Raw genomic sequence first — 24,454 nt, 5'->3', positions numbered from 1 at the left:
GAGGAAGATGCCCAGCATTCTCTAGAACATAGTCAACTGGGGGGGGGGGGGGCTAGGTGGCGCAGTGGATGAAGCACTGGCCCTGGAATCAGGAGGACCTGAGTTCAAATTCGGCCTCAGACACTTAATAATTATCTAGCTGTGTGGCCTAACCCCACTGCCTTGCAAAAAAAAAAAAAACCTGAAAAATAATTTTTTTTAATTTAAAAAAAAGAAATAGTCAACTGGCCCTTGGTGGTATAACATTAAGGTTACTGAATAGTTTGCAATAAGGGGATTTTTTTAGGTTTAGCTCCCCGTAGCATCTAATAAATAATTTCTCTATCTCCATAAATATTAGTTTGACAGGCTTTCCCTAGTGCCTAAGCATTGATTTTAGTTTAAAGTTTTTGTCAGATCTTTCTGAAACAGGCTTAGATTGGCAGCAACTCATAAAACCTTTTTTCTTGACAGTGATTTCCCAGAAACCACGTACTATACCCGAAGTTTATTTTAATGAAAAAAAAAGTATCGCATTGCTTTGTGAACTTTTCAAGTCTTTATTATAAAAAAATTAGTATTTCTATGTGACATATGTACAAAGATACTTTACTATAGAAAATATTTTAAATCAAGGCGATGACTTCAGTCACCCAAAGATTTAATTCCCACCATCGTCGTGATTTTTTTTTTCAGTACAAAACAAATGTGTATTGGATTTCTGACAGCAGCATTTATTCACTCAAACTGTAGATATCAAGGAAGTCCTTAAGATTTTTGGCTGTAATTATTTTATTTCTGCGTTTTCCAAGTAGCATAAACATAGCTGATCTTTGCTCAGGAGGGCCATGGAGTTCCCACTTCGATGCCAACACAGAGAAAGTATTTGAAAGTCACCTGGAGAAAGTAAAAATATTCTAAGAGATTCATAGCAAAAAGTCAGTTTTATACCAGCTCTATTGGTTACCAGAGGGAATCATCAGTTTTTGACACAAGATAACTGTCTCTACTTCTCACTCACCTTCTGCTGGTACCTGCACTGATAAACAGCCTGCCGGGGACCACAGGTACACCTGGCTTCTCCCAGTGCACACAGCCAATCGGGCTTGCTGAGGATCCCATTGAAATGAACGGACAGCTGACAGGTGTTCTAACACCACAAATAATTTCAACTTTTGTACGTCCCAGATCCAAACAGCATTGGGAATGTTATCTAGTGGAAAGAGGAAACTTAATACATATACATATATATGATAAGACTGTGTTCTTATTTAACCACTGTTAAATGTCATTTCTGCTTAGTCCAACTCTTTAAATGTCCCTGTAGAACTAGAAGGTTAAGTCAGTTGTTATGTAGTCACTAAACCATTTTTCCTTAGTTGTAAAATCAACCACAAAAAACTGTATTTTGCCTCAAAATAATAAGCAATGCTAAAATTGACTTATGACTTATTACCATGTTTACTGAACTGATTCCTCCCTCTTCTCCATGTTTTATCCCCAAATGAGTAGTTACAAATGATATGAACACCTAAGCCCTTATTAGAGCCAACCCTCTGAATTCATTTTTAGAATCATCACTATTCTCTGAATCACAAAATTAACCCTTTGGCTTGGTGGACAGCAATGGCTATTCTTTCACTGCAGGAGTAATGGATGCAAACATTCTCCTTAATTCTGTTTAGAGAAGTTTCATACATTTACCAAAAAATATGGTTCCGCAGGGTACTGACCATTTCTTGTTGCCAAGAAGCAATTGTCTGGACTAAAAGCCAAGATTCCTATGCCAATTTTAGGATTTGGTCGATCAGCGACAGGTTTCAATGTCTGTAAAGAAACTGGAGATGAGGCCACCTCATCTAGAAGAGCAAAAGAAAAAAAAGTGGAAATAATTGAATTATGCAAATATCTAAATTTTTTTGTTTAAATCTCTTAAGGAGTCAGTTTAAGCTTTCTGATCATCTTTTTTCCTTTTTTAAATAAAATGTATTTAGTATTTATTTTCCAATTTTATATATATAAAAACAATTTTCAACATTTTTTTAAACTCGAGTTCTGCCCCATTGAGAAGTTTAGCAATTCAATATAGGCGTTATGTATGTGTAGTAAGCAAAAGATTTCCATAATAATCACAGTGAGAAAAAAAACTTTTAAAAACCTCAAGAAAATTAGTTTTAAAAAGTATGTTTTAGTCTGGACTCAGACACTATCACTTTGAAGATGGACAGCATTTTTCATCATAAGCCCTTCAGAGTTCTCCTGGATCATTATTCTGCAGAGAATAGCTTAAGTTATTCACAGTTGATCATGTTAAAATATTGCTATTAGTTTGTACAGACATTTCAAGCTCACAGAAGTCTTCACATGTTTCTCCAAGAGCATCCTTGCTCAGTTTATAACAAAATAGCATTCAAAAACAATCACATACCACAATTTGTTCAGCCATCCCCCAATTGATGAGCATCTCAATTTTCAACTTGCCACCAGAAAAGAGCTGCTATAAATATTTTTGTACATAGAGGTCCTTTTTGGTTTTTATCTCTTGGAGCTGCTAGATCAATGGGTATTGCATGGTTTCACAGTCCTTTAGGCATAGTTCCAAACTGCTCTACAGAATGATTGGTTCACAGAAAAACATTATACACCCTAACAGCAACATGGGTGCAATGAACAACCTTGATGGATTCACTCATTCTATCAGTGCAACTATTAGGGGCAATTTTGGGCTGTCTGCAATGGAGAATGTCATCTGTATCCAGAGAAAGAACTGTCGAGTTTGAACAAAGACCAAGGACTATTCCCTTTAATTTAGAAAAAAATGATATTGTCTGATCTTGCTATCTCTTATACTTTGTTTCTTAAGGATATGATTTCTCATCACATTCAATTTGGATCAATGTATATCATGGAAACAATGTAGAGACTGACAAACTACCTTCTGTGGGGTGAGGGGAAGTAAGATTAGGGGAAAAATTGTAAAACTCAAAATCTAAAGAAAAGTGATTGAAAAAAATAAAAAATGTGATTGATTCAGTTCACAACTCTTATCGACAATGCATTAAGGTCTCATTTTTCCAACATGTCATTTTTTTCTGTTCTATTAGCCAATCTGATAAGAGGCAGTACTTCTGAATTGTTATAATTTGCATTTTTCCAAGCAATACTGAATTAGGAGGAGGGGGCCACTGGGTGGGCAGTGAATAGAACACCAGCCTGGAGTCAGGAGGACCTGAGTTCAAATTCAGCCTCAGACACTTTAATAATTACCTAGCTGTGTGGCCTTGGCCAAGCCACTTAACCCTATTGTCTTCCTTGTCAAAAAAAAATTAGCTAATTAGTGTATTTTTCATATTGCTAAAGATAGCCTTGATTACTTCACCTGAAAACGGTCATAGCTCTTAATCATTTCTGATAATCTTTTTTTTTCCCTCTTTTAGGTTTCACAAGGCAGTGGGGTTAAGTGGCTTGCTCAAGGCCACACAGCTAGGTAATTATTAAGTGTCTGGGGCCGGATTTGAACTCACATCCTCCTGACTTCAAGGCTGGTGCTCTATCCACTGCACCATCTAGCCATCCCTGATAATCTCTTAAAAAGAAATGAATCTTTCTCTTGCCCCTTTAAGTAAACAGTATAGAAAAGTAGCTGAATATAAAGGAAGCCTCAAACCACAGATTCCAGGGAGTCTCAGCATACTGAGTCAGCAGTAACAATATTAGCAATGCTAAATGTAAGTTAACCTAATAAACCTAATAAGTAAAAAAGGATAGCTGATTACACATTTGAATGAAAACATCTTTTGGCAACCAAATTGAATAGTAGAATATAGTCATCTGTAGCTCAAATATCTTGTTTCTTTGTTTCCTATCCCACCCTAAAGTCTTTATTTGCAAATGATTCCCTAATTAGCTCCCATTTCACCTCTAAGTGGACCTAAGAGACCTTTTGAATTATCTAGTTTCATCATATTGAATAGAAGCTAGAACCCTGAGTCTCCACTAACCCACACTCCTCTTCCTTCACCTCCCATGGTTTCACATCTTACCTTTTGTCATAAAGAGAGATGCTTCATTTAGCAAGTCAGAAATTGCTTTTGGTTGATCTGAGAAAACTTTGTTTTCTATTTCAGAATACTAGTGGGGAAGACCTAAGGTAAAATGTCAGTCAACAATGTAGGTCTTCATTATTATGCACCTATCTACAAAGTATTTGAGGTGCAATCTAAGACAGATGGCCTCAAGTCAGTACCAGTAAAGTATATTGAAGGAAATGCGTTTCCTTTTTAAAAAAAAAATCAAAGAATAAGTGAAATTTAGGAGGGCAAAAAAGTCTGATGGAAAACATATGAGGACCATTAGAGTAGAAAGCAAAATTTTCAAACTTAAGCAGCCACTAGGAATAAACTCGGGACCATCCAAATTGAAAGAGGGAAGTAAAGACAAGCATTCCCTCCACCACACTTCAAAATATGCAGAAATCACACCAGATTGAGGCAAAAGGGGAATTCAAGGAAATTTAATAGCATCCCTTTTCAGCCCAGGTGGTTAAGAGGGAGACACAGGTCTGCCAGGGAAGGGGCATGCCACCTTATTCAAGGAGTAGGGCACTGCCAATCTCTAACTCTCACTCTCTCCCCAGTAGTGGGTCTCTGGTCCAGCATGGATTGAGGGGGGAGCCTTGGGCTAGGGGGAGTGGCCCAAGGCAAGGAGAGACAGCAGGCCATGCACCAAAAAGGATCCAGGACAGAAGCGGCAGTTGTGGCTCAGGCCACAGGAGTAGGCAGGAAGCCGCTGCCCCTTACCAAGTGTTCCCAGTGGCTGACACTGAGTGCCAAGTGTCTCCTAGCACTCCAACCAGGAGCAAACCCAGAACCATATCATTCCAATTCATATTCAGGTCTGGCATTTGCTGAGCTCAGACTCTGCCCTGGTTTTTAGATTACTTTGGTCAAGACTTCCAGGAGCCAAGATGGCAGAGTAAGCAGTAAGCTGCCTTTACTCTCTCGTAATTCATCTCCAAACAACTACAAAATAGCACCCCACATCAAATTCTGGAGCAGAACCAGCAAAAAGATGAGGCTAAACAATCGTTTAGTTTCAGAAACTTGGAAGATCATCAGGAAAGGTCTGTTTCATTTGGGCAAAAGGTCAGAAGTCCAGGACAAGAAGCATCGGAGCAAGCCAGCAGAAAATCCCACCTCAGCAAATCAGTAGAAGCTCCTGGGCCCCCGGGCAGGGGAGGTCCATGCCAATACCAGGCCCACCTGCATGCCTCACAGACTCCAGATCCAAGGACCATCAGCCTCTACCCAGGCTAGACTGCTTTGTTCAAACTTTGGAGGTCCCCAGTCTGACTCTTTCTGAGATTTTGGAATAATTACATCTCTCAATCCCCAAGAGCAGTGATGTCAAACTCAGAAATAGCAGCATCTAAATAAGATTGCTGTGAGCCCCATAGTGACTTAGAAAAACCACAGAAATGCACTTTTGGTAAAGCTATGAATTATTCAATCATTCTGGAAAGTCATTTGGAATGATTCCTCCACATTTTATAAGCTATGAATGTCTTTTGACAGAGTTATGACTACTAGGCCTAGATCTAGAAAAGATCAAAGGAAAAAAATGGACTGTTATGTACAAAAATATTTACAGCAACTTTTCTGGTGAAAGAACGAACAGAAAGGTGCTTCTGGGGAAAAGCTTAACAATTATGTTATACAAATATAACAATTTCCCTGTGCCATACAAAATCAGAAAAGGATAGTTCCAGAGATACTAAGAAGACATGTAGAAGTGATGCCAGTAAAAGGAGTAGAACCAGAAGAATTATTTATAAATAACAATACTGTATTGTTCAACTTTGAAATATTTAAAAATTCTGATCAATGCAATGTCAAACCATGATTCCAGAGGCCTGATGATGAAGCAGATTGACGGTGAAGACAAACACATTTTGATATAGCCAATATGAAAATATGCTTAACTCTGCATATTTCTTACAAGACTTTTTTCTTTTTTTCCAATTGAGTAGGAAGAAGAGATGAAAAGAAAAAAATGCTTGTTAATTGAAAAAAACAACTTTTTTGGTTTGTTTCTTACATTTACTCTCTGTGTTGAAAAGAGAACTGGCTGCTGCTTTGGTTGGTGGGAATGGAAGATTCTCCATTTCTAAAGTCTGAGACTTCTCCATCTCCTTATATACAACCTAAAAGAACAAACACCAAAGTTTGTAACAAAGACAATGAAAAATATGAGATAATTATGTGAAAGTCATATAGTGAAAGCATACAAATATTAGGAATAATTATTGTTGATAGAAAATTGAAGAAGTAAATTTTACTAGGATAAAAACATCACAAATAATGCAAGACTAATACCTTATGGAAGAAGCCTTTTAGATTCTTCTAACTTAGTTCAACAAAGTCAGGAATGGGGCATATCATTATAGTAACTACAATAATGTATTTTTCCCTAAGACTTAAGACTTTTAAAAACTGGATATTCTATAGGTGACAAGTCTTAAAATGGTCTCAGGAAAAAAAAAAGTCAAATATAAACGAAAAACCAATTCTAGGCCATCAAATGAGAACTAACTCTCAGGTTGAAAGACTTTAAGGTAGACTCAGTTGCCTCAAAGAAAGATGCAATGAAGACCAAGAGCAATGAAGCTCAATGTTATCAATGACTTGTGTAAAATTTTCAAGATAAAATCTTGGGAATTTGTATAAATCTCGAAGAAGGAAATAAAGGAGGGAAATGGGCACAGGCAATAATAGGCTAATATAAAACCTACAATATGCTGTCTTCCTGAGTGATAATCACAAGCTAGAATGTTTCCAGTGCCTTCCAAACAGGTTTGTGTTCACCTCATTGGAACACCAGAGCAGGAATGTTTCTTCTTTTCAGAAGAAACCAAAGATTCCAAGGAGTAGGAGAAAAGGGTTAGGGAGCCAAAGACTAGAAAGATCCTGACTACATTTCTTCTCATAAACCTCTCCCTAGGCTAATCCAAGGGGTTTGTCTCTGATGTTGCTAAGAATCTAATCCCTAAATCAAGAGACCTCTTGAAGAAAAACTGATAAAGTTGTTGACCTACCATTATCTTATCAGGAAAGGAGCTTCACCCCTTGCCAAGGATAGAGAAGGCACTTGCCAATCAAAAACCCCAATTCTGTTTATTATAACCAAAATTTTAGGGGCAGGTAGGTGGCATAGTAGATAGAGCTTGGGGCCTAGAGTCAGGAAGTCCCGAGTTCAAATGTGAATTCAGACACTAGCTGTTTTGATATGCCCATTCCTGACTTTGTTGAGCTATCTAAGTAGAAGAATCTAAAAGGCTTCTTCCATAAGGTATTATTCTTGCATTATTTGAGATGCTTTTATCCTAGTAAGATTTACTTCTTCAATTTTCTATCAACAATAATAATTATTCCTAACATTTGCATGCTTACAAATGTCACTAAACCCTGATTTTCCTCCAAAAAAAAGAAAAAGAAAAAAATTTACCCAGAATATCATTCAGAAGTCAGTGAGTAATTGCAGTTTCCTTTTTTCTAATATGCCATTGGTGAGAAGCTCTCTTGGGTCAAAATCTGGAGGGGAAAATCCCTCCAACCAGGTCTGAAACTTGCAATTTTACAAATAAAACCCACTCAAATATACCCTTATGTGTCAGCTTATTCCCTTCTTTACCAAAATATAGGGTAAACCAATCATACTATTTAAAAATAAAAATATCATGCTACCTTCCACAATCCTATTCTAATGCCTCCTTGTAATATGGAGGGAATCCCTTGTTTTTAAAGGCTATGCCAATAGAACTTGAGCTCTGACAGATTTTACCAAGAAGGAAATGGGTTTATCTTCAAATGCCTCTATAAATGTTATCTGAGGTCTAGCTTAGTTAAGTGCAAAAAAAAAAAAAAAGGCTCATCACCTTTTAAAAGAGTAAACCATACTAGGTGAGGAGTTTCTCCAATCATGGCTATTCCTAATAAAAAACATGGCGAATTTCCATCTGCATTGGTGGTGCTTGAAATCAGTAAAATCAAAAACCACTGCAATTTTCACTAACAGCATAAACCCCAAACTTACTATTTTGGGATTATTAATGGTTACAGTATGTCCAAACTCAGTAATCATCTTCCAAGTTACATGGTTAAGAATCCGCACCTGTTAAAAGAAATAAAGTCACAGTTGTTTTCATGCTTAAACAAATGCATTTAACGAATTCTGAAAGTTTCACATGCACATACTCCCTACCTTTTCATCATAGCTTCCGATGGCCAAAAACTGGCTACTAGGACTCCAGGCTATATTCTTGATACCTAGTGACCATTCATATGCACAATATGTTGACAACAACCGACCATCCAAGGAATACAGCAGAATTTTATACTGTAAACAAGACAATATGATTCTTAAATTAAGCTCTCAGAACTTCAGAACCTTTCAGACGAGCTGTTTTAGACTACTATATGAAATGTCATAAAGTTCCATAACAATAGCTGGAATTTATATGACTCTTTACAAAGACTTTCATTTGAGTCTCCTAACAGTCCTGAGTAGGGATATTCCTGCTATTAATATTCTTATTTTGCAGATGAGGAAGCTGAGGCTCAGAATCTCAGTGGCTCATCCATGGTCACAGTTAGTGAATGTCAGAGGCAGAGATTGGAGCCAAATCCTATAATCATATTCCCTTTGTCAGTGATTAACAAGTATAGGGTGTCAGAAATTTATTTCCTTTTCAGTGTGATGGAGAAATGAAGAAAAAAGTGTAGTCATTATCTACTTCAACCCTATTTTGAGGTCTAATTTTGACATAATTGTGACAAAAAGACCATGCCAAAGAATTGTAAACCCTGATAGTTACTGCTAAGCTGGAAAACCTCTTATAGGCCTGGTAAACATCTATATAAAAGCATCAAGTAAAACAACTACCAGTAAGATCCCCTAAAACAAAGGATTTTCTTCATACCTCCAAACAACTATCCCAAGCTGCCAACACACATCCATTTGGAGCCCATTCAATCCCGGCAAGATCTTGAGTATCTGTGTCAAAATGCTTCAAAAGAGAATATGAGGGAGGGTGGGGTAGGGAAGGAATCAGAAAGAAGTTTTTAAAAAGATTTCTTTACACCCCAAATTATATGCAATATGTTCATAGAACCACAGATCCATAAGCTCATAGATTTAGAGCTGTAAGGGACCTTGGAGGTCATAGAGTTCAAGCCTCTCATTTTAAAGATGGGAAACCTGGAGCCTAGAAGTTAAATGATTTGCCCAGGATCACAGAATCAAGAAGTGTCTGGGCAGAATTTGATGCCAGTTCTTGACCTGGACTCCAGAATTCCATTCATTTGTCATGCTGCTAAATATGGCTTCCAGGGGGCAAAGAATTCTTCCCTACATTTAAAAAATATTTTAATGATGCCTAATTAAGCTTTTATATCACAGTCATTTCTTGATGTGCTCCACTTCCAGAACTGAACCCTCTAGACTTTGGTTACAAATTCTCTCCCAAGCTATGTCATGAAAGGTACTTCCTGGGCGGCTAGGTGGTGTAGTGGATAAAGCACCGGCCTTGGAGTCAGGAGTACCTGGGTTCAAATCTGGTCTCAGACACTTAATAATTACCTAGCTGTGTGGCCTTGGGCAAGCCACTTAACCCCGTTTGCCTTGCAAAAAAAAAAAAAACCTTAAAAAAAAGGTACTTCTTTCTGATGGCCTCTCTCTTCAATAATGTGGTCTTTTATAATATGTTGCCTATCTAATTAGGTGATTATTTACAGTAGATTATGTGAAATGTTCATCTAAACATAATTTCTACCAAATAGCATTTCAGAAGTTCTTTTCAAATAGGGAGTTGTTCCCCCAATAAATTACCCCTTAATTTAACAATTTATCAAACTATGAGAAAACAATTGCTTCTGATTATTGCTTATCTAGTCTATTTCACTGATCTATGTTAGCAATTTAATTACTGAGTTAAATCAATGCATATTGTTTTATAATATAATTTGAAGTCTGGTGTTCAATGATCTCTTCATTTTTATCATTATTTATTCCAAATGATTTTATTATTATTTTGTCTGCTCCTATAAAAAATCACTGTGATAATCTATTATAGCACTATGTGTATAAATTAATTTAGGGAGCAACATCATTTTTTATTATGCTAGCATAAACCAATTAGGAACTGAATCTCTAAAATTAAGCATCTTTTATTTCAGTTAGAAAAATTGTAGTTGGGGCGGCTAGGTGGCACAGTGGATAAAGCACGGGCCCTGGAGTCAGGAGTATCTGGTCTCAAATCCAGTCTCAGACACTTAATAATTACCTAGCTGTGGCCTTGGGCAAGCCACTTAACCCCGTTTGCCTTGCAAAAACCTAAAAAAAAATTGTAGTTATCTCATTTAAGTGCTGTGTATGGCTTGTAAGACTAACTCCCAGGTTTTTTTTTATAAGTTTTAAAAGCTATATTGAGTGGAATTTCTTATTTTTCCTAATTCTTTTTTATATTGCATAAAAATGCTGATTGTTTAAGGATTTATTTATTAATTAAGCTCCTAATCTCAATTAGCCTTTTGGTTGAATCTTTGGAATTTCCTAGGTAAATTGTGGTGCCATCTACAGAGACAATTTTGTTTTCCTTATTTTGATGTTAAAATTTTTAATGTCATTCTCGTCTTATAAATACAGCTAAAAAATTTTAGACACCCTAAAATAATACCAGGGGGTAAAAAAACATCCTGGCTTGACCCATTTATACTAGAAAGACTTCCCTGGTGTCTTTTTTTTTTTTTTAGGTTTTTGCAAGGCAAACGGGGTTAAGTGGCTTGCCCAAGGCCACGCAGCTAGGTAATTATTAAGTGTCTGAGACCGGATTTGAACCCAGGTACTCCTGACTCCAGAGCTGGTGCTTTATCCACTACGCCATCTAGCCGCCCCTATAAATACAATTTTTTTGCATTAATTTTTAAAAATTTTGAGTTTCAAATTCTCTCTCTGCCTTCCTTCTTCTTTGCAATGGTAAGCAATTTTTTTCTTCTGATGTTTTCCTTTTTCTTTTTTAAAAAATTTAAAAAATTTTTTCCAATAGTTTTCAACAAGCAATCTGATATAAGTTATACATGTACAATCATGTTAAACATTTCCATATCAGTCATATTGTGAAGGAAGAGGACAAAAGATAAAGAAAAATATATAAAACAAATTTTAGAGTGAAAATAATGTTTTGGTTTACATTCAGACTCCAAAGTTCTTTCTCTGAATGTGGATAGCATTTTCCCTCATGATTCATCTTTGATCACTATATTATTTAAAAGAGCTAAATCTACTATAGCTGATCACTGCACAATGTTTCCATTACTGTGTACAATGTTTTCCTAGTTCTGCACACTTCACTCAGCATCAAGAACTGCATTTTTTTTCAAAGGGTATTTCCTCATATAGTTAAAAAGATCGTAAGGATTTTTCTGTTTATATAATTATATATATATATATATATATATATATATTATATATGCTAATCATTTTTCTAACGTTAAATCATCCTTGAAGTCCTGGTATGAATTCAATTTGGTCATAGTGAATTATTGCCTGGCTATTCTCTTCTGGTCTCCTTGACATGATTTTATTTAATCTTTTTAACATCAGTATTCATCAGTGAAATTGGTCTTTGGTTTTCTTTCTCTAATTTGTGTCAGTTCAATTTAGGTATTAGATCTATATGTCTTAAAATGAACACTTAGATATTGAAGATTCCAAAGTTAGCAAAAGAATTAGTATTAAGTCTAATACTATACTGAATTTGTTATAGAACACTAATAGTCTACAGGCCTAAACATAAGCTATAAAATAGCAGTAATACTAAAAATAACAAATACTAGTAAAAAAAAGGTAAAGCATTCTATTTTCAAAATTCACTACTCTTCGAGAGCACTAATATACATTTCATAATCAAACAGAATTTACTAATAAGAGGCAGTGAAAAAATCTGAGTGAAAAAAATAGTCCCTAACTTCTAGGAATATAAAACCATATCTAGTATAAATCCATTCTAGCAACTTAAGAAATATATCTCCAAAAAGTATTTTTAGTAGTAACCAGAAATGTCTCACCCTCAAGAGCTGCCAGTCACTACACACAAAGAGGCTAATATAATCTTTGCAGTCACGCCTTTCTGCCAATGCCATGTAACGACCATCCTTTGTAAAGCTTATTCCTATCAGAAAGATTAAAATTTGGTGAATTTATAGGGAAGAGAAATGAAAATCAAGTGCAATAATTTTCTGCAAAGAATGAAAGGAAGAAAATAGGGCAAAGGAGGGGAAATAGCAAACAAAAATTTATTTGATAGAAAATTAACACACAGTACTTTTTTAACCGACCAGACCTATGATTTCATTTCTCTAGGCTGCTCCTAGTGAGGAATTTCCTCTATAAAGCTAGATCAGCTCTTTTTCTAAAGTTAAGTGTCTCATGGTCACTAAGAGGCATGGTGACTCCTCAGGGTGGCACAGTCAGAAAGCAATAGGATGACTCTGGAAGCCAGGGCTTCCTATTCTGAGGTTCACTCTCCATCTTCTACAACATGCTACCCCCTCTTATCATTCATGGATTTCCCATGTCAAAAAATTATTAATAATACAAAATAAATTACATACTATTTCAGTATTAAATATAATCTTTATTAGATGACTCAAAAAATACTTCAATATTTTGTTCTTCATCAATTAGTACTATACTATTGCTGTTTAGAAAAACTTGGAAATATTGATAGATAGCATATGTCCTTTCCACTTTGGAATCAGTTTATTTTGCTGAAGAAACAAATTAGTTGGCTGGATAAAATAATAACATCAGACCATTTCATCCTCTCTCATCTTAAAAGGTCTAAAGTCCCCTGTGCCAACAGTCATTAAAAAAATTTCTTTTTTATAATATTTAATTCAATTAAACAAACATCTATTAAGTACCGAATTAATAATGTATTGGGCATTGTCCTGAAAATGCAAAAATAAAAATGAAATCACCTGATCTTAGCACCTGGAGTGGGTCAGGATAAGAATTTGTGAAAAACTGAGCTTTGAAGGAAGCCAAGGATTCTAAAAGTGGAAATGAGAACAAAGAACATTCTAAGGAGCCAAACAGCCTGTGGCAAAGACAAAGTAGCAATACTACTTCTAGGAGTGTTCTCCAAAGTGGTCAAAGATCTAGAGAAAAGATTCCTATGGACAAAAAAAAAAAATTATTTAAAGTAGTCCTTTAAAATAGGAAAGTGCATACTGCACCTAGTGAGTGGATAAGCACCAAGTGGGAATGTCTCAACAACTCCAGTACATTAATGTAATGGAATATTACTGCATCATAACAAATGCTGAACAAGATCGATTCAGAAAAACATGGATTTGTATAAACAGAAGTAGGAGAACAATGTAAGTGGTGGCTACGGTACCATAAAGGAAAACAATCTTGAGAGGCTTGAGCACTTAGATTATTGCAGTGATCAGTCATGACTGCAGAGTATCAGTAATGGAATATGCTTCCCACTTTCTGAGAGATAGAGAGAGAGAGGTGATGTATCAAAGGTACAAAAAGGACAAATTGGTGGCATAGTGGATAGTGCACAGGCCCTTGAGTCAGGAGGACCTGAATCAAATCCCTCCTCAGACATTTAATAATTACCTAGCTGTGTGACCTTGGGCAAGTCACTTAACCCCACTGACTTGCAAAAAAAAAGTTAAAGGTGAAAAAAGACATCTATTCAAACATAGCTTCTATCTGTTTGACTCTACTTATTAATTACAAGTTCAGGGGAGGCAGGGATATCATTAGTGAATACTAAGAATGATACCAAATGTGTGTGTGTGTGTGTGTGTGTGTGTGTGTGTGTGTGTGAAGGATCAATAAAACATTCTTAAGGATACACCAAAGAGATAAAAGGTTTGGACAAGGTCATGGGCAAGTAAAGAAATTCTGTTACTTTCATGTTAAATTTAATATCTACTTTAAAAACTGCAATGTAAGAGAAGTTCAGCTTCATATACAATGCTCTTCTTTTGTTATTTATTGAAATAATCATTTTAAAAATTAACTTAATAGTCATTATGAACATTTAAGTTCATAATTAAAAAAAGAACATTGAAAAAATTTTAAAGGATGGAAAGTAGGAATCAAACCATGGAAGATTTTCAAATTCAAACAGGAGAATCTACATTTTGTCTTAGAGGAGAGAGGAACTACTGGAGCTTTAAGCAAAAAAAATAAAAGAATTTAATAAGCATGAACATTTCCATATAGAAGGAATGGAGAACTAATATTGTATGTGAAATTGTGAATCTATACAACAATTTTTAAAAAAGTACATATTAAACAATGATCCAAGATAATCCTAAATGACTAATGATGAAGCACATTTAAGTGCCTCCATAAAAAGATACTGTTTGAATACAGACAAGCATGCCATTTTTCACTTTTTTTCTTTTGAGTATTCTTTTTTTTTAAGTTTTTTTTGCAAGGCAATGGGGTTAAGTGGCTTGCCCAAGGCCACACAGTTAAGGAATTATTAAATGTCTGAGGCCGGATTTGAACTCCTAACTCCAAGGCCAGTACTCTATCCACTGTGCCACCTAGCTGCCCCTCTTTTGAGTATTCTTATGTGAAATGACTAATATAGAAATATTTTACTTAATTTTTAAAAGTATATATATATATATATATATATATATATATATATATATATATATATATATATATATATATATATATATTGTTCAACAACAGTACTAATACTACCTTGCTTGTGTGCCCCTTTCTAAACCTTGTCCTGCTCTCTGCTGTGTATTTTTAAGAATATTTCATTTCTTTTTTTTTGCATCACTATCACCAATCCCCTTTACTGCCTTCTATAATATTCTCTCAAAATAAACCACTTCCCCTTTTAACCAATAAGGATAGTGAAGCAAAATAAAGCCATACTACAATGACTATATCTGTACCTCTAGTTGGAAACATGATCCATCCTCATCTTCCGGAGTCATGATTGGCCACTACATTGATCATGTGTTTTCCTTTCAAATGCTGCAGTTGTTGTCTTCCTCATCACCTCACTCTCCATCAGTTCCTACAAATCATCTCAGATTTGGTTGCATTGGTCTCTTTTCTCCCTTACCACAGTCTGGCCTGTTCTGTACTCTGTCCTTGGCCTCTTTGCTTTCTCCATAAAGTCTCACATAAAGATTTCACATATTCCCAGAGGTTCAACTGTTACCTTCATGTAAATGACTTTCAGATCTTTATATGTAGCCCTAGTCTTTTCCCTGAGCTCCAATATGGCATCAACAGTCTATAGGAATTTCAGAAGCAGACATCCCATTGATGGCATCCCAATTTGGCATGCCCTAAGCAGAATTCATTCCAAACCACTCTTACTGTAGAGGTACCACCATCCCTCCAGGTACCAGTTTTTCAACACTTTATCCTTGATTACTCTCTCCCTCAATTCTCACATTGCCTCAGTTGCCAAATCTTGTAGCTTGTACAGCCTCTTCTCTCCACTGCACTTTCACTTGGTCTCCCTGCCTCCAGTCCTCTCCCCCACTCCAAACCATTCTTCACAAGCCATCAAAGTGTTGTCACTCAATTAGCAATTACCTCCAGTGGCTCCCTATTACCGTGTGGACTTTCCCTAGCTTCCCATTCTTCTTACATAATACTCCCCACTCCAAAGGTTCACCTCTACTGGACAACTCTATGTCTCACCCCTGCTTCCAAACTTTGCACCCTCTTCCTGATGCCTGGTGTGCTTTCCCCCTCACCTTCACCTCCTAGATTCCCTGGCTTTCTTAAGGAATTGACTCAAACACTGCCTAGATGCAAATTCCCCTCCCTCTAATGTGATTTTACCTTTTAAGTGTTTTGTATACACCTATTGATGCATGTGTTATCTTCTTCACTATAATGTGAGCTCCAAGAGGGCAGGAGCTGCTTTTGCTTTCTCTTCCTAATTCCAATGATCAGCCCAGATCCTGGCACATATTAAGCCATTCATAAATGTTTGCTTATTAACTGATAGCATTACATTCATCATCCATAATTTGTTCAGTCATCCCCCAAATGATGAACACCTAATTTGTTTCCAGTTCTTTGCTACAACATAAAATGTTGCTATAAATATTTTTGCAGGAGTCCTTTCCCTCTTTAATATCTCTGGGGCACATGTTAGTAATCTTTAGGACTGAGTTAAAAGGTATGCATGATTTAGTGTTTTTTAAAAATCACTAAATTGCTTTTCCAGTCCAAATTGCTTTCCAGAACAATTGAGTTAGTTCATAATTTCACCAATGGAGTATTAATGTGCCTATACTTTTCAAACCTATCTAACGATTGTCATTTTACATTTCTACTGTCTGAAGGAGACTTATTTTACTTCGCAGTTATTAGTGATTTTTAGCATTTTTCATAGTATTTTTTTCCACTGGGTCTTCCTACACAAGAGAATGACACAGTCAGGTTATGTATTTTAAGAATATCAATTTGGAAGCCAACCGCAAAATGGATTTCATTAGATTGGATGCAGGGAGACTTCTTAGGAGCTTACTGTAATAGTCCAGGTAGGAGATAATGAGGCCTTGAACTAGGATGGTGACTACAGGAGGGAAGAAATCAGAGAACAAGAGATACTGTGGCAGCAGACTTGATAAGATTTGGTAAATAGATAGTTCTGAGAGGCAAGTGAGAGAGAAGAGTAAAGATAACTCCAAACCTGGATTTCTAGAAGGACAGTATTGCTCTAAACAGACACAAAAGAAGGTTGGGAGAATGGAGGATGTAAAAGAGTTCTGCTTTGGAAATGCTAAATTTAAGAAGTTTATGGAACATCCTAGTGAAAAAATTCAAAACACAATTTGGTGATGAGGGTCTGAAATTCCAGGGAAAGAATGGGACCAAATGTATAGGTCTGAGGGTCACCTGGATAATTTAACAAGTTATTCTGATGAATTCCTCAAAATTATCACGGTATTTTACTGATTCAAGAGTGATATACATTGGTATTTAGACTGAATGAAGCTAATGGTATAGTATACATTTATTTACACAGCAAACTAGTGAGATGAATAACAAGTTCCCATGGCTCTAAGGGCTCAGAGGATTTCACATTAAGTACAGAGGCCAGATCAATTATCCTCACAAATATCTGTTGTCAGCCCCTGAGTTACTAGGTCTCGGTCTCATCTAGTGACTGATGGCCAGCCCCTTCTACCATGATGTCCAGACCATCTAATCACCCACCCAGGCTTCTCAGCTCAATAACCAAAGTGATTGCTTCCAAAAAGGGCAGGACTCTTCCTTGCCTTATGGATCATCTCATGATCCCTGTGACTTCTAAGACCCAAACTCCTTTCCCTGGCACCCATTCCCCTATTTGTCACACTAATTGTCCTCTAATAAACTATTACCTTCTTGAGGGAATGGAGTCTCTCACTTTTTCTACCTGTATCTCCAGTGCTTGGCAGAGTTCCTGGCACATAGAAAGTTTTCATTTATTTCATTCATAGGGGAAATAATACAATTTCCATTTTACAAATAGATAAACAGAAACAAATGTTAACAAATTCTTCAAGATTATGGAGTCAACAGTAGTACAGAATCAGGATCTGTTCGAGTCTTTATTTAAGTTCTAGCTAAGCCTCCCTTGAACAGCTTTTGCAACCTCAACTCTTCTTTCTTGCCTATTAAAAATACCCTTCTGAGGAGAGTTCTGATATACTCACCCTGCTGACAGGCTTTAGGATACTTGATATAAGATACAGATTTTGTACATAAGGACCAGACTGTTATCCGTAGCTATGAGAGAGAAAAGGGGAAGGGAAGAAAAAAAGGCAATGTGGGTTCACTTTTCAAATTCTAAAACAACATTCAATTCACACGCCCAAATAAGATCTTTCAAACTGACAAGTTTAGGAAATGTATATATTTCTTTAATAATAGAGATGAAAAAATGTTATCTCAAAATTTTTCTCCCTTCTTTATTTTTAATAGGATATGAACTCTCATATAATCATGCTTAGATAAGGAGTTCAATTTTTTAAGATTTTTTTATAAATATTTCTGTGTCTATGTGTATATATGTTTATTTGTGTTAATGTTTGTATATACATATATGTATATATACATGTATTCACATGTATGTTCCATGTACCCAGTTATATAGTCCCTATTGTTAAAAAGTAAAACTGTTCAAACAAATCCATTTTAATTTTACAATATAATTTTAATGAATGCTATGAAGAATTATAAAATAACTAATTAATATTACATAATCCAACTGTTTTAAACTATCTAATCCATTAATTCCTGTGTCATCAAACAGTGTGTAGGTTCTTCTTCTCCAAAAAGTAAATTACAGAAAAATCACTCTCCCCCCCCCCAATAAGCATATCAAGTCACTATTATCTGCAAACAGCTTATATGATACATGGGATTGTCTTCCTTCCCAACATCAAGAAAGATTGTGTACTACTGAATATATTAATGACCAACAGATAATTGTTGGCCAAAGAAAAGAGTTATTAATTGAGCTTAAGTGTACAGTTTAAAACCTCTTATTGAATGTGTTTTGGATTATGCATTTTATCATCTTCTTGACATCTCTTCTTCCCTTATGACATATAACCGAGAACTAAGTATGTAGGATAAAATAAAATCATATCAATCGACACCTTATTAAGTAGCTCTGACCCTGGACCAATGATTTGGGGAAGATGCAAAAGAAACAGACAAAATCCTTCTCTTCTGTTCAAGGAAGAAGAGACAGGCCCTGAAAAAGAGAAGCCTTCTCTTAATGCCTAAGCAGTAAAAACAGGCACTAACTAAACCTGGAAGAATACAGAATTAGAAAAAAATTCTATCCAAAAGTTGTTATTTCAGTGGCCAGTACCAGTCCACTAATGCAATAATAGTGGATAAGCAGCTTTTCCTGCTGCACCCCACTATCTCATAAAAATTTATTGTCATACTTTGCATGCTAAAACTCAAGCACAGCCTTGACGAACTTAATTTTTATTCTGATTTTGTTTTTAACTTTGACAAGAATGTTCGATATTCTCACATCTGGTTGGAAATGCTTTTAACACCACATTTCCAGGATCTGTTTTTAAGTTCTAACCAGTACTGTGGCAGGTACATAACATAAAAAAAGCAATTGCAGAGCAGCCAGCAAAGTTCCAAGAGACAAATAGTCCAAAAAGCTGAAATATCATTTGAAATTTGAAATGAAAATCTGAATACATCTACACTATAACTAAAGTCCCAGGAAGAAAATATTCTGAATGACCTTCTAGAAAGGTTGTAGGAATCTGGAAGAATGAGCAAAATATCAATGGGATGGAAATAGGTGAAAAATTCAAGTCAGCTGCATCTCTGAAGGGCTCCAAGGTCACAAACACAATGTTGTGAGCTGGACAAGACCATCTGCCCTATTATTCAATTAAAAACAAATACTTGATGCTCCATAGCAACAGCAACAACAAAAGACATGTGTGTTTGTTCATCAAAGTCTACTGTGAGGTTTAGTACTCCTATGTGAAGGAAATCTAGACTTCTACTGTAACACTTTTCACATTTTACTTAATGGTTGGCAACAAAATAAAAAATTATGGTTCATGTGATAGCCAAGACAGTGACCAGTAAATAGTGGCATATGCTTAGTCAACCTTAGAATATAACTTGAGGAAAAGACTAGAAAACTCATACTGTCCTATACAATGATTTCGCTCCTCAAGCTAGAGAACAAAAATGTACAAATACACAAACTCAGACACATTCATGTTCACTCCTTCTGGTGTGCCCCCCTCAATCTACCTTATTATAATTTTAAAAAAACTGAAGAGTTGTCCAGAACATATCTGTGGTAAGCCTCTGTCCAGCCAGTCATTGTCTGAAATGTTCACTTTATGGTCGTCCTTCAGTTACATCCCTGGGTAGTAATGATTTCAAAGGTTCAACTTAAATGATACCCTTAGGACTCCTCACTCCTCTTCAGGGAAACTATATAAAATGTCAGAGAATTCCACTGACAGAAAACAAAAGAGAAAATGAATTTGAAATTCCAGGATACCTAGGTCTTTTCTAGTTCTATGCTTTCAGAAAGCTGCCTGTCCAGTTCATCTATAGAAACTCAATGGGTCCAAATATTGACTATACCAAATGAGATTTCTTTGAAAATAAATAAATGAATGAATATCTATATCTATATATCTATACACACACACACACACACACACACACACACACACACACACACACACACTGTGCAAACCCTTTGATCCAGCTATAGGGTCTGTATTCCAAAGAGATCATGAAAAAGGGTAAAAAACCTACAAAAATATTCCAAGCAGCTCTTTCCATGATGCTAAGAATTGGAAATTGAGGGTATATCCATCAATTGGGGAATGGCTGGATAAACTGTGATATATTAATGTAATGGAACATTATTGTTCTGTAAGAAATCATGAGGGATAGGAACTTCAGAAAAGCCTGGAAAGACTTATATGAGCACACTAACACCACCTTAAGGTAGTGATCAACATGAGGTTCATTTCAGCAGTACAATAATTAAAGACAATTCTAAAAGACTTGTGTCAGAAAATACATTACCAGAGATGGAACTGTGGAGTTTAAATGAAAACCAGAGTTTACTATCTTCAGTTATTAAAAATTCCCTTATGGGGACAGCTAGGTGGCACAGTAGATAGAGCATGGGCCCTGGAGTCAGGAGGACCTGAGTTCAAATCCAGACTCAGACACTTAATAATGACCTAGCTGTGTGGCCTTGGGCAAGTCACTTAATCCCATTTCCTTTAAAAAAAATTTTTTTAAGTTCCCTTATGTATTGTCATTTTTTCTTTTTAATTTTTTCTTCCATTTGGATTTGATTTTTCTTTCACAACATGATTATAATTACACATGTAGAAACCTTTTTGTCGGGAGGGGAGAAGAAAAAAATATAAAACTCAAAACTTTGCCAAAAAAATGCTGTTGGAAAAATAAATAAATAAAAATATTAAATATTTTTTTAAAAAAATTTTAAAGTAAATATATACACATATACATGCTAAAAAAATAATTCCACAAAATCAACATACAAAAATAAATCGACATAAATTTGTCTTTCCCCAGAAGGTTCGAGCTGAGATTGTCAGCAAAGAGAAAGAAGAGAAGATGGCGAAATCTCAGAAGAAAACAAAGATGAAGATTCTGAGAATTAGTTGAATTTAAGATGTGTTTGATCCACAGTATTTTTCACATGCTCTCCTAGAACAAAGTTTATGAAGAAAGTGGGCTCTTTCTGCCAGGATGCATGGCCTTTGTGGAAGATCTGGGTGATGAATATGCAGGCACAGATATCTGCACTACCCTTACCCAGAATAAAGTTGATGGTCCTACCATTTAGGTGCAGACCATACTGACCACGAGTGATATCATCATCAGCAACCTGACAGAGATCCTTTATGACTTATGGCAAGGAACCCAGAATAATAATAAGAAAAAAAGACAAAGGAAAGCTAGATGAGAAGAAATCTCCAGAGCTGATGTGAATATTTTTGAAGACAATGGAGATTATGTATCATCATTATGCACTAAGCTTCCAAGGGAAAAAGAATGGAAGTAATTTCATGAACAGAGTTGAGATTAGGTACGAACTGAGAAGGGGAAAGAGAAAGAGAGCAAGCCTGAGAACTGGGTAGGAGAAGAAGCAACAGAGATATTTTGAGAAGTCCAGTGAGGATGAAGAATCCATTGACACTGATAAAGGTTCCAGATCTGCCTAGGAGTTAATAACACCCATCAATAAAAAAGTTTGCCAGTTCTGAAGGTTGGGAAGGTGGCAAATAACTGAAGAAACTAGAATATAAGAAGCAGCCTGGAGATTTCTTTGGCATGTTTAACAGTTATGCAGAGTGGATGACATGGCTGTGGACAGTGATGAGGAGATGGATTATAGCAAAATGGACCAGGGTAACAAGGAGACTATTGGACCCATGGGACTTTGACACCAAGGAAGAGTACACAAACAACAAAAGAAGCTTTGCCTAAAGCTACTTTCCAGTATGGCATTAAGCTGTCAGAAGGTTGGAAAACTAGATGCTTCAAAGAGACAAATGACAAGGCAGAGCTTGATCAAGAATAGAAAAAGATCAGTGTAATTATTGGGAAAAGAAAGAAAATGGAGGCTAATGGGATCAAGGTCATAACACCAAACTATTAGTTCAGCATTCCAATTCCTGGACAATTATTTATCTGGATATTTCTCAACTTTCTTTCCCTTTGCACTTTGCTTAGAGAGGCTGATGTGTTTGTGCTTGTCTAATACACAACTGCCTTATTTTGACTATTAAAATCAATGATAACCAAAAATTAGATTAACATGGCAAGTTTCTTAAAATTTTCTTTTCAAATAAAGATGATTTATTTATTTCTTATCATCACTTCTGATTAAGATCAGAAACTGCAAGCTCTGAGGGACCTCAGAAATCATTAAGACTAACACTGTTATCCGTAGCCTGAGCAGAGCAGAATTCTGGGGTTTATCATTTCCTTATCCATTAAAGAACTATTCTCTTCCTGCAGCTCAAGATAGCATTAGCCTTTAGGTTGCCTATTTTCACTGCCCATTTGGTTTTGCAGTCCACTAAATTTTTAGCATAAACTGCTATTTAGTCATACAGTTCTCTCTATTAAATTTCCTTTAATTAAATTAATTCCTATATTCCATTCTATCAAGATTTGGGATCCTGTCACCCAGCATATTAGTTCTTCTTTTCCTAGTTCTGTGAGTAGCAAATCTGATCAGCAGACCACTTAGGTCTTTACCATTGACAAAAATGTATTTAAACAGTCCAGGGTCTAAAACAGATCCCTGAAGCCCTGCCCCATAAATTTCCTTCAAAATTAACAATAAATCATTAGTAACTCATTTCAATTCATCAGTTCAACCAGATCCAAATTCACCTAACTGTACTAGTATATATTACATCTTTTTCATTTTTCCTCCCGCAAGGATATCATGAGAGTCCTTTTGAAATCAAACAAACTTCTGTCTTTGGTTATCTCTTGATCTATTAGGCTAATAACCTGGCCAACCAGTAAACAGTAGTCTGGAATGACCTGTTTTTTTTTTAATGTAAAATAGAGTATCATAAAAAAAGAGTATTTACACAAAGAGGTTAGAAAAAAGTATATAAAACTATGGATCTAAAACATAGTTTGAGCTTTTATAATATATATTAAATTTAATATAGTAATAATAAATTGTATTGCCTGCTTTTGTCCCCTTCTGAATTTTCTTCTTCTCCCTTCTGAGTACTTTAAAAAATTTTCATTAATGCTTTTTTCTTTCTTTTTCATTTTTTTCTATCACTATTATGATTCTCTTCTACCCCTTCCCCAATTTACTCCACCCAAACAAAAGCCCTAACTTGAAACAAGTATGACCTGGTTTTTTTTAACTTTTTAAAAGTTTTTTTATTCATTTAAGGCAATGTGATTACGTGACTTGCCCAAGGTCACACAACTAGGCAATTATAAGTGTCTGAGACCAAATTTGAACTCGGGTCCTCCTGACTCCAGGGCCAGTACTCTATCTACTATGCCACCTAGCTGCCCCACATGTGACCTGTTTTTGCCAGAGCTACACTAGCTCTTTAGAATCACCACTTCCTTCTCTTTATTTTTACATTAAAGAAGAAATCTGAAGGATCATAGTTTTGGAAAAGGAAAGGAAGTCAAGTCTTCCAACTCCCCCCCCCCCCTTCTAATATGTCTTCCTAAAGTAAATTCTTCTTTCAAGTGCTTATGGATAATTTCCTTTGCTCTTTCCTACAGAATGACAAAACTTATGTGATTAGTCTATCAAGGGAGAGGGGAATAATGAACAAATAAAAATAAAATATACTGAACTAAATTGATTTCAACACATGTTTAAGATAAATTCAGTTACCCTTATCTTCTTTTTTTTAGTTGCTTTTTTTTTTTTGAAAGGCAAATGGGGTTAAGTGGCTTGCCCAAGGTCACACAGCTAGGTAATTATTAAGTGTCTGAGGCCGGATATGAACTCAGGTACTACTGACTCCAGGGCCAGTGCTCTATCCACTGCGCCACCTAGCTTGCCCTCAGTTACCCTTATCTTAAAAAGCACATTCTTAAGTCAAATTCATCTGATTTCTAAATGATCTGCTCTTTCAGATTTCTCCAGAAAACTTGATCAGGAAAAAAATGAAACCACTGTTTATGAATATGCCTAACCCTTCATTTATCACCTGCCATGAGAAAAATGTTTAAATAACTATTTTTTCTTTATAGAAAAAGTAGTTGGAGTGGGGGAAAGGGGAGAGATAGCATAGTATCTTGTTTCTACAATTTTAGATGTGAGTGCTTTCTCTTGGAAAAAAATGCTATATCCTTTTATTTG

At 35.8% G+C, this 24,454-nt stretch overlaps 1 protein-coding gene and 1 pseudogene across 5 annotated transcripts in view; one reads left to right on the top strand and one right to left on the bottom strand.

Moving 5' to 3' along the window:
- Nucleotides 1-519: 519 nt before the first annotated feature.
- WRAP73 (WD repeat containing, antisense to TP73) overlaps nt 520-24,454 on the bottom strand; it is a 36,841-nt gene continuing 12,906 nt past the window's right edge. For 2 of the 5 annotated variants that reach the window (XM_074218657.1, XM_074218656.1), the window contains exons 5-14: nt 17,757-17,829; nt 13,017-13,088; nt 12,102-12,205; nt 8,957-9,043; nt 8,239-8,373; nt 8,071-8,148; nt 6,076-6,181; nt 1,713-1,838; nt 1,001-1,192; nt 520-876 (exon numbers count right to left, since the gene is read on the bottom strand). In XM_074218657.1, the coding sequence (XP_074074758.1) occupies nt 767-876; nt 1,001-1,192; nt 1,713-1,838; nt 6,076-6,181; nt 8,071-8,148; nt 8,239-8,373; nt 8,957-9,043; nt 12,102-12,205; nt 13,017-13,088; nt 17,757-17,829 (1,083 nt within the window). In that variant the 3' untranslated portion in view covers nt 520-766. The remainder of the gene's footprint in view (nt 877-1,000; nt 1,193-1,712; nt 1,839-6,075; nt 6,182-8,070; nt 8,149-8,238; nt 8,374-8,956; nt 9,044-12,101; nt 12,206-13,016; nt 13,089-17,756; nt 17,830-24,454) is intronic. The other 3 variants (XM_074218658.1, XM_074218659.1, XM_074218660.1) reach the window with 3 other exon arrangements.
- LOC141510254 (protein Red-like) lies at nt 20,572-22,252 on the top strand (annotated as a pseudogene).

This window comes from Macrotis lagotis, chromosome 1 (genome assembly GCF_037893015.1).
Source record: "Macrotis lagotis isolate mMagLag1 chromosome 1, bilby.v1.9.chrom.fasta, whole genome shotgun sequence".
Lineage (NCBI taxonomy): Eukaryota > Metazoa > Chordata > Mammalia > Peramelemorphia > Peramelidae > Macrotis > Macrotis lagotis.
This window is presented reverse-complemented; position numbering and strand designations above follow the sequence as displayed.